Source organism: Solea solea, chromosome 20, assembly GCF_958295425.1.
Source record: "Solea solea chromosome 20, fSolSol10.1, whole genome shotgun sequence".
Taxonomy (NCBI): Eukaryota; Metazoa; Chordata; class Actinopteri; order Pleuronectiformes; family Soleidae; genus Solea; species Solea solea.
In genome coordinates, this window is record NC_081153.1 from 22,548,077 (window position 1) to 22,559,832 (window position 11,756).

Sequence of the window (11,756 nt, forward strand, 5' to 3'; positions counted from 1 at the left end):
CATTGCAGGATATGGCGTCATTCGATAAACTTCCGGCGGAGTATTTTTGGTGTAACACGTCAACATGAGCAGAGGAGACGGGATTTTACCGGCTCGTGGAAACTGCGTCCACACCAGCTGTTACTGGTAAATACACGGAGTTTTTACTTTAGAACAGACGTGAGTTTAGCTCCGAAACTTGATTTAAAGGATTAAAGCGTCCGTGAGTCCGTCTGTGACCGACATTATAGATAGATTTAAATATTTACAGTAAACTGTAACAAATATCATTCACAAGTGCAGTATTCATTGATATAATCTCGGTGTGAAGTGAGTTATTGTTGTGGTTTTGTTTTGTTGTTTTATTTTAATCCGCTGTCTGACTGCAGAATAAACACACAAATATAAAATTAAGTGTTCATTTAAGAGATAATTCATGTAAAAGTCTAACAGTGAAATAAACACGTTCTCAAAACATCGTAGACTTAAAACTGACGTAGATTTTTATTAGGTAGATTCTTCAGAATGTGTTTAACTTTCGTTTGTAAACCACTCACTCTCCCACACTAAACCCCATAGAGAAAATCAGTGATTTTAACGTCACACACACACACAGGAGTTGTTGATCCACTGCTGCCTCCATCACTAAGTTCTAATGTCTGATTATTTCAATTCGGCATTAAAAATCCTTCATTAAGATTCACATCAGTAACACAAAGTGACCACACGAGGCAGCAGTAGACCAGCAGCTCCTGTGTCCCCGCAACTAAAATCACGTGTGTGTGTGTGTGTGTGTGTGTGTGTGTGTTTGGTGTGGGAGAGTGAGTGGTTTACAAACTTCAGTTTCCTGTTGGAAAAGTCTCTTTTATTCTTGTTTTTCCACTGGCGGCCATGCTTGTAGTTCTCGTGGTTCTGCTGGTGTGTGACGTCTGGTTCTGTTTTTTTTTGCAGTGAAGAAAATGTTTGGAAACTCTGTGAGTTTGTCAGGAAGGAGAGAACGGCAGCGCTGGAGCATATGTTTGTGGTTTTTATCTCAAATGAGAACAGAACGGTGAGAAGAGGAAGTCCAGAACATGTGTGGGGTTCTTTAAAAACCTGTCAGACCCTGGTGAGGTTTTAAAGAGCAGATGTTCTTTGTTCTCCCCCAGGTTCCTCTGTGGAAACAGAAATCAGGACATGGAAACCAGCCAGTGATCTGGGTCTGTGATGTCATCGTGTGTTTCAGTGTGTGTATGAATGATGTCACATGAACAGTAATGATGTCATTGTGTGTTTCAGGACTACCATGTGATTCTGCTGGTGGTGGATCCTCAGTCAGAAGCTCTGGTTTATGACCTGGACTCTGAGTTGTCGTTTCCCTGCAGTCTGAAAGTGTATGCTGCCCAGGCTCTCCGCTCAGACCACACCCTCCGACCTGAGTACCACAGGTAACTGAACACCTACACACCTGAACACCTGATTGTAAGGCAGTACGGACTGATGTAGCATACCTAACATTTAGCAAAGCTAATGTGTCTGCTAACAGGTCTCGCATCGTCCGCCTTCGTAACAAGTATTAATATCAGTAACAAGTATTAGTATCAATAACAAGTATTAGAATAAGTAAAAAGTATTAGTATAAGTAACAAGTATTAGTATCAATAACAAGTATTAGAATAAGTAAAAAGTATTAGTATAAGTAACAAGTATTAGTATCAATAACAAGTATTAGAATAAGTAAAAAGTATTAGTATAAGTAACAAGTATTAGTATCAATAACAAGTATTAGAATAAGTAAAAAGTATTAGTATAAGTAACAAGTATTAGTATCAGTAACAAGCATTAGTATCAATAACAAGTATTAGTATCAATAACAAGTATTAGTACCAGTAACAAGTATTAGTATCAAAAACAAGTATTAGTACCAGTAACAAGTATTAGTATCAATAACAAGTATTAGTATCAGTAACAAGTTTTGGTGTCAGGACTGGTTTTGATGAAACACCATCTGTCTCTGCTCTAACAGGAAGTTGCGTGTCGTACCTGCTGACAGCTTCCTGCTGAACTTTGCGTCCGATCGCTCGCACATGAAGACGTCCGACGGCTCCTGGAGGATGCCCCCCCCGCCGTACCCGCCTGTTCACACCGCAGGTCACATGACGCCTCCGCTCTTGTTGCTGACACTGTTGTGTAGCGTGTTGTCATGGTAACGCTGCTGATGCGTTTCCTCCTCAGAGAGTCACATGAACCTGGACGACTTCATTAGTGTGGACCCTGCTGTCGGCTGGGGGACGGTCTTCAGGCTGGACCACTTCCTGCAGAGCTACACCACAATGTCTTCATCATCATCGTTGTCATGGTAACACAGACTGCAGCAGCCACTGCCGCCACCTGCACTGAAAAACTACAACTCCCATGGTGCATTTCTGCGATAGAGCTAGTGACATGATGAACCAGTGTGATGCTTTTGGATCAGGTTCTGGATCAGGTTCTGGATCAGGTTCCTGTTGTCGTGATGTGACCAAACGCCATCACACTGAAAGTCTGTGGATATTTATGGTTAAATGTCAGATAATTAAAGATTTGATGTCAGAAAATAGTCTGCGTTTACTGTAGTGTGATTGTAAAGAGGAAGAATCAGCGCCCCCTGCTGTTGAGACCCAGAGGCTCTTACATGGCTGTAAGTTTGTAAACCACTCACTCTCCCACACACACACTCACACACTCACTCTCCCAAATACACACACACTCACTCTCCCAAATACACACACACGCACACACTCACTCTCACACACACACACTCACACACTCACTCTCACACACACACACTCACTCTCCCACATACACACACACACTCACACACTCACACACACACACTCACTCTCCCACATACACACACACTCACACGCTCACTCTCACACACACACACACTCACTCTCCCACATACACACTCACTCAATAATTCAGCTTTTAAAATATTGATTTCAGATTGACTTCAGTGACACAAAGTGACCACACGAGGCAGCAGAGGACCTGCAGCTAAGATCACTGGTTTTCTCTCTGAGGTTTGGTGTAGTATTCATTTCCACTGTTATCACTTCAATGTTTACTCATCTTTCAACCACCAGAGGGCGACAGAGTTCTGTAGAGACACCCACATTGAAAGTGAGGTATGTGAACTGCTGCTGAACTTTGACCTCTGACCTGAGTCTGGACACACACAGATACATGTGTAGTTCATAAGAAATATTAATGGAAGAAAAACTTGTTTATGTATTTAAATAAAATCATTTGTTTTCTTTCTATAAAAACAAAAAATTAAATGTAACTTTCAGTTTTATGAAATCTCAGTGAATTAAAAACAAACTTGTTTCCATGAGCGTGTGACGTCGTCTCAGGACCAGTTCAGAACTTCGCCAGACTCCGCCCCCGCGGGGTGAGAGGTCAGCATGTTACAGCTGAAGTCAAATAGATTAACTCCTGTGGTGATGACAGACCTCCCAGCATGCACCTGTGTGCCGTGTGATTTTAGCTGCTGCTCCTGTGCTGCCTCGTGTGGTCACTTTGTGTCACTGAGTTTAATCTGAACGTTGTTTTTCAAACACTGAAGAGACAAAATCAGACGTTTGAACTTTGTGATGGAGGTTAATTCTCTCTCTCTCTCTCTCTCTCGGTCGCCCAGCAGCCTGGAAACCAGCCTGAGGAATGTTGCATTGTGGGAATTGGAGGGATGGCTTCATCAGGGCGATGCAAATGGTTGCCAACGGCAACGAGGCACGTCCAACACTGTGAGTCTGTCTGTCTGTGAAACACATGATATTTTCCACCACTTTAAAAAATAAAGAGACGTTTACAAACAAGAAATAATCATCTCATAAAACCTATGTCACGTGTGTGCATGCGTGCGTGTGTGTGTGTGTGCGTGTGCACGTGCGGAAGCGTCAAAACCAGAGAGCCCGAACAGCACTGGGGGAGGGCCTTTTATCCTCTGTAGCAGCAAGGCACAGGTGCTCCAAACTCTCCCAGGTACCCACAGATCTGCGGGTACATACCAGCATTAACACGCCTGAGGCTTGGCTAGGCAGGGGCCGTCACATATATATATATATATATATATACTTATACATATATATGTATATATATATGTATAAGTATACATATACATATACATATGTATATGTATATATATATATATATCCATATGTGCATATATATATATACATATATGTATATATATGTGTGTATATATGTGTATAAGTATATATATATACACATGTATATGTGTGTATATGTATATATATACATATATACATATACATATGTGTATATATATATATACATATATATGTGCTAACATATATATGTATATATGTATATGTATGAATCTGTAAATATGTATATATGTATATATATATCATATATATATACATATATGTATATATATATACACATATGTATATGTATGAATCTGTATATATGTATATATGTGTATATATATACATATATATGTATATATATATACACATATGTATATGTATGTATCTGTATATATGAATATATGTGTGTATATATATATAAACATATATATGTATGTGCTAACATATGAACAAAACGTTAAAACCTTATTTTTTCTGTAACTGTGAGATACCTGAAGATCAGGAGTGACTACAGAGGTCAGGTCAGAGGTCAGGTCAGAGGTCAGGTTAGAGGTCAGGTGACAGGGAAACACACCTTTTAAACATCCTTGTATGAAAAAAGGATTCAAATATTCAGATGTTTTTAAGAGGAGAGACTCCGCCCATCAGAGACCCGAGGAGCGATGACATCACAGAGAGCGAGCAAGAGAGAGAGGAAAATTCTTCAAGTATGAGGAAAGTGGTCCTCCTCCTCTTCATCCCTGTCCTCTGTGTCTCAGTCGGACAGAAGCTCACAGCAGGTAAGACCACGTCCTCCGATCAATAACTGATCACTTTGATTGATGAATGTTATGTGATGTGATCGACGATTCAATTGACAAACATCATCAATGAATATCGAGCTTTTCTGTTAATTATTATATTAAAATGTTTTACTGTTCAGGAAACTTTTGACACTTTTTATTTGTATTGTTTTGTTGAGAATCTGTGAAGAAACAAGTATTCCAAAACATTTTTATTGAACTTAAACTAAAGTTAAAGTTTTGTCTTTTTAAATAGAATCATTTTTAACGACAGTAATAAACAAATCAATAACACTTTAGGTTTTTCTTCTGCTTTAAATTCTGAGAAATAATTGAATATGAATGTTTTATCTTTCATCTCCTCTTTATTCTTTTATTATCTGTTTATTTATTTCTAACATGAATTCAAAATAGATAAATAGATAAATATAAATGTATATATTTTTGTACATTAAAAAAGTCAGAAACATAAACTAAAAAATTAAACCGGAAGAAAATGAACTTCTGAAAAATCTCGAACATTTTTAATGAGATTCAGTGTGTCGTCACGTGTCGGCGCTCTCTGGTGGACAAACTGTGACATAACAGCATGTGTGTCATAAATACAAACAGGTGAATTTTAATATTCCACAAAATTATAACATTTGATGTTGTACATGAATATTTATTAATATCACACACACACACACACAGTAATATAAATGTGTGATTTTTTTGTTTCAGTGAACAAATGAAAAAAAACCTGAGTCACCAGCCGACCTTTGACCTCGTTGTTTGAGTCCACAGTCGTCCAGAACCTCAGCCATGTTTCCCTTCACCCCCTCCCTCCTCCTCCTCCTCCTCCTCCTCTTCCTCCTACCTGGCCCCGCCCTCCTGACCTCATCAACCTCCCAAGAGCTCCAGGTCAGAGGTCACAGGGAACCAAGGGAAGCCAGACAAGACTCGGTCAAGGTGAAACTCGACATATTCAGATTTTACACGTGACATAAAAATCACTTTAATCGTTTCTACGATATCTTACGTCACATGATCACGTCTTTATCAGAAAATCAGTGATTTTAGCTGCGGGCCCTGTGTGTGTGTGTGTGTGTGGGAGAGTGAGATAAAGACGTGATCATGTGACGTAGAGTTTTTTCCACAGCAGAGCGTCTCTGAAGGATGTGTCACCGCGGCTGATTCTTCTGATGGAGGTAAAACCTTTAAAAAGTCTGTTTATTTTTAAATATTTTTTGTGGACATAAAGGAACAGTTTGTAAAGTTTCCAGCTCTGTGTTTCTCAGCAAAAGAGATCGACCTGGTGCCTGTTTCTCCTCTGGTTCTGACCCACGAGCTCAAACTGGTTCCATCAGGATCAGGATCGGGATCTTGTGGATGTGAGGCGGACTTTGCCGCCCTTCGCGAGCGCCTGGAACATCTGGAGAGAGAGTTGTCGACCCTCAGAGAGAAGTGTGGAGGTGACGGAGGCAGCTGCACGTCCAAGGAGAGCAAAGGTGAACAAACAAACAAACAAACAAACAAACAAACAGACAGACAAACAGACAGACAAACAAACAAACAGACAGACCAACAAACAAACAAACAAACAAACAAACAGACGAACAGACAGACGGACGGACGGACGGACAGACAGACAGACAGACGGACAGACAGACAGACAGACAGACAGACAGACAGACAGACAGACAGACAGACAAACAGACAGACAGACAGACAGACAGACAGACAGACAGACAAACAGACAGACAGACAGACAAACAGACAGACAGACAAACAAATGATTGAAAGAACGAGCAACAAATGAACAGACTAATGAACAACACAGACCCAGTAACAGTACACATATGCAGTAACAGTACACACAGTATCTCAGCACTGGAGTAAATGTACTGTGATTCATGTCAGATTATAACCTGGCAACAGTGTGTGTGTGTGTGTGTGTTTGTGTCCTCTTCTCTCTGCCCAGTGTGATCTCACTCACTCTTCATCTCCACCCTCACACGCACACGCACGCGCTGATTAAAGCTCCGCCCCCTGATGAAGTTAAAGGGGACATATTATGCAAAATCAACTTTTTAACCATTGTAATACTTATATTTGGGACTCTGGAGACCCTACCAGTCGCCAAAGTGTGGAAAAAGAATACTCATGTTTTCGTGGTCCCCCTTAGTGTAAGTATAGGCCATAAAACACGCCATGTTGAATTCCCTGCACTTATGACGGCAGCATGTGCATTTCACCGCAAAGGTTACCACCCACCAGTAAGTTTACCTCGAGAGCTCCACCTTAGCTCCACCTTAGCTCCACCTTAGCTCCACCTTAGCTCCACCTTAGCTCCACCTTAGCTCCACCTTGTCCCTATAAAATGCGAGAGTGCAGACGAGGGAGGAAGAGCGGTATTATGTCAACGTGGAGGGACAAGTGTGCTGTTGGTGGCTGCACAGTGGAGCACAGTGTTTTACACAAACTTCCAGCCTCAGAGGATTTTATATATGAAGCTAATGTTCCGGATAAAGTCAGCAAACGTGTGTTCGGACTGCGGCAGGCGGTCGCCGTATTTAGTCAGCGACCGTATTTCACCGACGTACAAACACACACATGTTTAAGAAAAGGTCAAATAGAGGTCATAACTGAGCATTCTGACACGTCCTAATTAAACATATTAGTTCAGTACATCCTCCATGACCGGAGCACAGACTCAGTCTGATACAGTCACATACAGCGGCAGTTTATTCAGCTCGCCGCTGGCGATCAGCGGTGGCGATCAGCTGTGCTGTTCCTAAGTGTTTTTAACTGATTTACAGTTGGTCAGTGTTCGGCTCGATCCTTATGTAGAACGTCTCTTCCTGTGACGACACTCTCGCTGTTTTCTGCGCTTGCTGCCATGTTGATATTGTCAGAGAACTAGTGGAGGGAGGGGGAGACGAATAGAGCTGTAAAGAGGACAAATCAGAAACCCCCTGGAAGAAGTGGGTGTGTGTTTGCCTGTGTCTCATTTGCATATAAAGGGACCAGGCACAAAACCGAGTGTTCTGAAAGGGGCGGGTTTAGCAGGGTTATTGAACTGCTATGGTGCTTCATCCTTATGGTATTTTGACCAAAGCATGTCACTGACATGTTCATTAGGACACCAGGGAACTATTTTAACTTGGAGAAATAGGGTAGAATATGTCTCCTTTAAAGTGTTTTCTGGTTTCGGGGTGCGTTCCATTTTTCTCGTCACGTCTGTCACTGTGACGATGAAGAGACCTCCGATAAACATGTTTGTCGTGACCGACTGTGACTCCCTCCTCTCCTGGGGCTAATGCTAAGCTAACCGTTTTCATTGTAAATGACCACCAACAACGTGAATCCAGTCTCTCACACACACACACACACACACCCTCTTCAGAATCGAGCATGTAGACAGTTTTGGCTCCGCCCTCATTACAGCAGAACAGACAGTGGATCACTGGCAGGGTGCAGCCTTCTTCACCTGGAGGTGAAAGTTACTGAAGGAACAACCCGGCGACCGAGAGTCCTCCTGTTTCAGTCTGGGATGTTTTGATGAGTCTTACTGCACTGAAGGGGGCGCTAAACTCGTGGCTGTTTGAACCCAGACAACGTGGCATCTAAAGGAGTCTAGCGCCCCCTTCAGTGCATGAAAACTCATGAAAGGACAAGGACAAAACGAAAGCACTCGTCTTCCTCAGTCATGTCCACCAGTGTCCCTCAGTTTGATTGTTGTTCAAACTTCATTTTGCCTAAAATAAAACAAACCTGGTGGATTTTGTTCCTCCTGACTCTGGTCTCTGATCCCAGGTCCAGGTTGCTCCATCAAAATGGAAAACGCAGAGTGTCTGAACGAGTGCAGCGATCAGGGTCGCTGCGAGGACGGCAAGTGCGTCTGTTTCCCTGGATTCAGCGGACTGGACTGCAGTGACTCTAACTGTCCTGGAAACTGCCGCGGTAACGGGAGGTGCACGGACGGACAGTGTTTGTGCGATCCTGGGTTTACGGGTCCTGATTGCTCTGAAGTGACATGTCCCGACAACTGCAGTGACCGCGGACGCTGCGTTGAAGGTAAATGTGTTTGTGACACCGGCTTCACTGGCGACGACTGCTCTGAGAACGCTTGCCCTGGAGACTGCAACAACAGGGGGCGCTGTGTCAACAGGAAGTGTGTCTGCGATCCCGGATTCACGGGACCTGATTGCTCTGAAGGGACATGTCCAGACAACTGCAGCAATCGTGGCAGGTGTGTTGACGGTAAATGTGTTTGTGACACTGGCTTCACTAGCGTGGCCTGCTCAGAGATTGCCTGTCCTAGAAACTGCAACAAAAGGGGGCGCTGTGTCAACGGGGAGTGTGTCTGCAATCCTGGATTCTCAGGACTTGATTGCTCCAAAAGAGCTTGTCCTCTTAACTGCAGCAACCGTGGCAGGTGCGTTAACGGTAAATGTGTTTGCGGAAGTGCCTTCGCTGGTGCAGACTGCTCAGAGATTGTTTGTCCGGGAAACTGCAAAAACAGGGGGCGCTGTGTCAGTGGTCAGTGCATGTGCAACGATGGATTCACAGGTGAGGACTGCTCTCAAAAAGCTTGTCCCAAAAACTGCAGCTCGCGTGGGCGGTGCGTGAGTGGAAAGTGTGTTTGCAGCATTGGCTTCACTGGACCAGACTGCTCTGCCAAAGCCTGTCCGAAGAACTGCAACAGCAGAGGGCGCTGCATCAAAGGCAAGTGTTTTTGCCAGCATGGATTCAGCGGAGAGGACTGCAGCCTGTGTGTCGAGGGGATGACCGGACCCAACTGTGATACAGGTGAGTCCAACCCACCTGAACATGAAGGCCTGGTAAATAATGGTTATGTTTGTGACCTGACGCATATTTCAAAATCAACATTGTTGTTTATTTTGTGTCGTCATCTGTGATTCTGATGTGTGGCGTACCGCAAGGTTCTATCCTGGGGCCCTTTTTCTTTTCCTTGTGTCCAATCATGCAGGAAATGAAGTTTAACGACACATTTCTTAGACAGTGTTTTACTCAGGGTTCCCACGGGTCCTTGAAATCCTTGAAAGTTTTGTTGACGTGAGATTCCGTGCAGAACAGCGAGCGAGGAACGTTCAGAAAGAGAGAGAAAGAAAATGACAGCGTGATGTCTGTCTCACCTGAGACAAATGACAAAGACTGACTTCGACCAAGATCCTGAGGACAATCACTTGTGCTGCACATCAAAGCAAATTAAAGTTTGTAGTGTGAAAATAAGTTGTGGTGTCCCTCATGGCTCGATGCTTGACCCGCTTTAGTTTGTTCTGTAAAACGTCTCGTTGAGCCTCAGCTGCGTAAAATGAGGTCGACATTGATGTGTGTTATCGTACATTCAGATGCTAATGTTAGCGTTACATATTCTGAGGAGTCTGTGCTCTTTGAAAACATCACGCCATTTCCTCCCGTGAGTCCCAAAGGACAAGAGCGGTGATTCAACGGAAATGAACTTTAACCATCGGGTGTTGTCATTTTTAGACATGTGTCTTCAGTCCAGATCGTCTGTGTTTGCCATGTGTGTTTCTTTAGTGGTTTTAAAGTTTTGCATTTCCCGGACGCTCACATCGTCTCACACAATAACCTCGTGTTTTTCTCATGAGTCATTCAACAGATGCATTTTATTCTCATTTATTTAGTCAAATATGATGTTTTTTTCATTCACTTAGTTACTTCAGCGTTTGTCTTTGTTCTCATGTTGTTGTTATGGCCGTTGCCACGGTTACATGAGCTCATAAGTTTGGAGCTGGTTCAGGCTGCAGTGATTCAGTGACGGAAGAGTTTCATTAGTGAAGCAGAAGCTTGTGTCGCGGTGTTTCCCTGCATGTGTGTGACCTGTGACTGCGTTTCTGTGCAATAAAGAAATCAACAGACAGAAGAGGCCACTTAACAAAAGACTCCGAAATCTAAGTTCAATCTGCGACATCTTTATCTCCCTGTGAGACAGACTTTTGTAAACCACTCACTCTCCCACACCATAGTCCATAGAGAAAATCAGTCATTTTAGCGGCGGGGACACAGGAGCTGCTGGTCCTCTGCTGCCTCGTGTGGTCACTTTGTGTCACTGAGGTAAGTCAAAATGAAATATTTTAAATGCCAAATTCACTAAAATCAGACATTAGAACTTAGCGATGAAGGCAGCAGCGGATCAACAACTCCTGTGTGTGTGTGTGTGTGTGTGTGTGTGTGTGTGTGTGTGTGTGTGATGTTAAAATGACTGATTTCTCTATGAGGTGTGGTGTGGGACATTTCTCTGCTGCTGTTTGTTTGATCATTACATGTCATTACATTAAATTACATGTCATTACATTACATGTTATTTAGCAGACGCTTTTATCCAAAGCGACTTACAGTGGAATTGAGTACAATCAGCCAGGGGTGGAGTTGAACTTGCGACCATGATGTCTTTCGCACACAGGGTACTGGTCTTAACCACTGAGCCACTCCACCCCATCGTGATCATTTATTTATGAACTCAGCCAATAAAATAATCTTCATATTAAATGTCACATGAGGTGAGGTCATAGTCAGCGTGAGACGTGCAGTCCATCATAAACTGTCTCTGTCTCTGTCCTCAGTCATGTCAGGCGTCTCTCAGCTGAGGACTCACGACATCACAGAGACATCTGTCACACTGCTCTGGACTCCGCCTCCTGTTCTCTATGACACCTACCACATCACCTTCACCAGCCAGGTAAACTCCGCCCCCTTGTCCATACGTGTGTTTGTGTGTGCGTCTGTGTGTGTGTGTGTGTGTGTGTGTGTGCGTGAGTGTGTGTGTGCGTGTGTGAGTGTGCACGTGTGTGTGTGTGTGAGTGAGAGTGTGAGTGTGTGTGTGAGTGTG

The 11,756-nt window shown here is 43.2% G+C and overlaps 2 protein-coding genes across 9 annotated transcripts in view; both read left to right on the top strand.

The window, feature by feature from the left end:
• Positions 1-17: 17 nt before the first annotated feature.
• ntaq1 (N-terminal glutamine amidase 1) lies at positions 18-2,557 on the top strand. Its single transcript, XM_058619398.1, has 6 exons — positions 18-126; positions 931-1,030; positions 1,128-1,178; positions 1,258-1,406; positions 1,985-2,109; positions 2,194-2,557. The coding sequence occupies exons 1-6, from the start codon at positions 65-67 to the stop codon at positions 2,319-2,321; spliced, it is 615 nt and encodes a 204-aa protein (XP_058475381.1). The 5' UTR covers positions 18-64; the 3' UTR covers positions 2,322-2,557.
• LOC131447543 (tenascin-X) overlaps positions 2,498-11,756 on the top strand; it is a 22,350-nt gene continuing 13,091 nt past the window's right edge. For 3 of the 8 annotated variants that reach the window (XR_009234052.1, XM_058619389.1, XM_058619388.1), the window contains exons 1-7: positions 2,705-3,984; positions 4,743-4,894; positions 5,621-5,848; positions 6,039-6,087; positions 6,178-6,387; positions 8,696-9,691; positions 11,491-11,606. Coding sequence is in view for 7 of the 8 variants with exons in the window: in XM_058619389.1 (XP_058475372.1) it covers positions 5,702-5,848; positions 6,039-6,087; positions 6,178-6,387; positions 8,696-9,691; positions 11,491-11,606 (1,518 nt within the window). In the remaining variant the exon portion in view is untranslated. Of the gene's footprint in view, positions 2,639-2,704; positions 3,985-4,580; positions 4,895-5,620; positions 5,849-6,038; positions 6,088-6,177; positions 6,388-8,695; positions 9,692-11,490; positions 11,607-11,756 lie in introns of those variants that run through there. The other 5 variants (XM_058619384.1, XM_058619383.1, XM_058619387.1 and 2 more) reach the window with 5 other exon arrangements.

Excerpts from the sequence above, each read along its gene's own strand:
- ntaq1 (XM_058619398.1), top strand. The coding sequence starts at position 65 with ATGAGCAGAGGAGACGGGATTTTACCGGCTCGTGGAAACTGCGTCCAC. Across the intron at positions 1,179-1,257 it reads GAAACCAGCCAGTGATCTGG|GACTACCATGTGATTCTGCT; the intron begins GTCTGTGATGTC and ends TGTGTGTTTCAG. Across the intron at positions 2,110-2,193 it reads CCCGCCTGTTCACACCGCAG|AGAGTCACATGAACCTGGAC; the intron begins GTCACATGACGC and ends TTTCCTCCTCAG.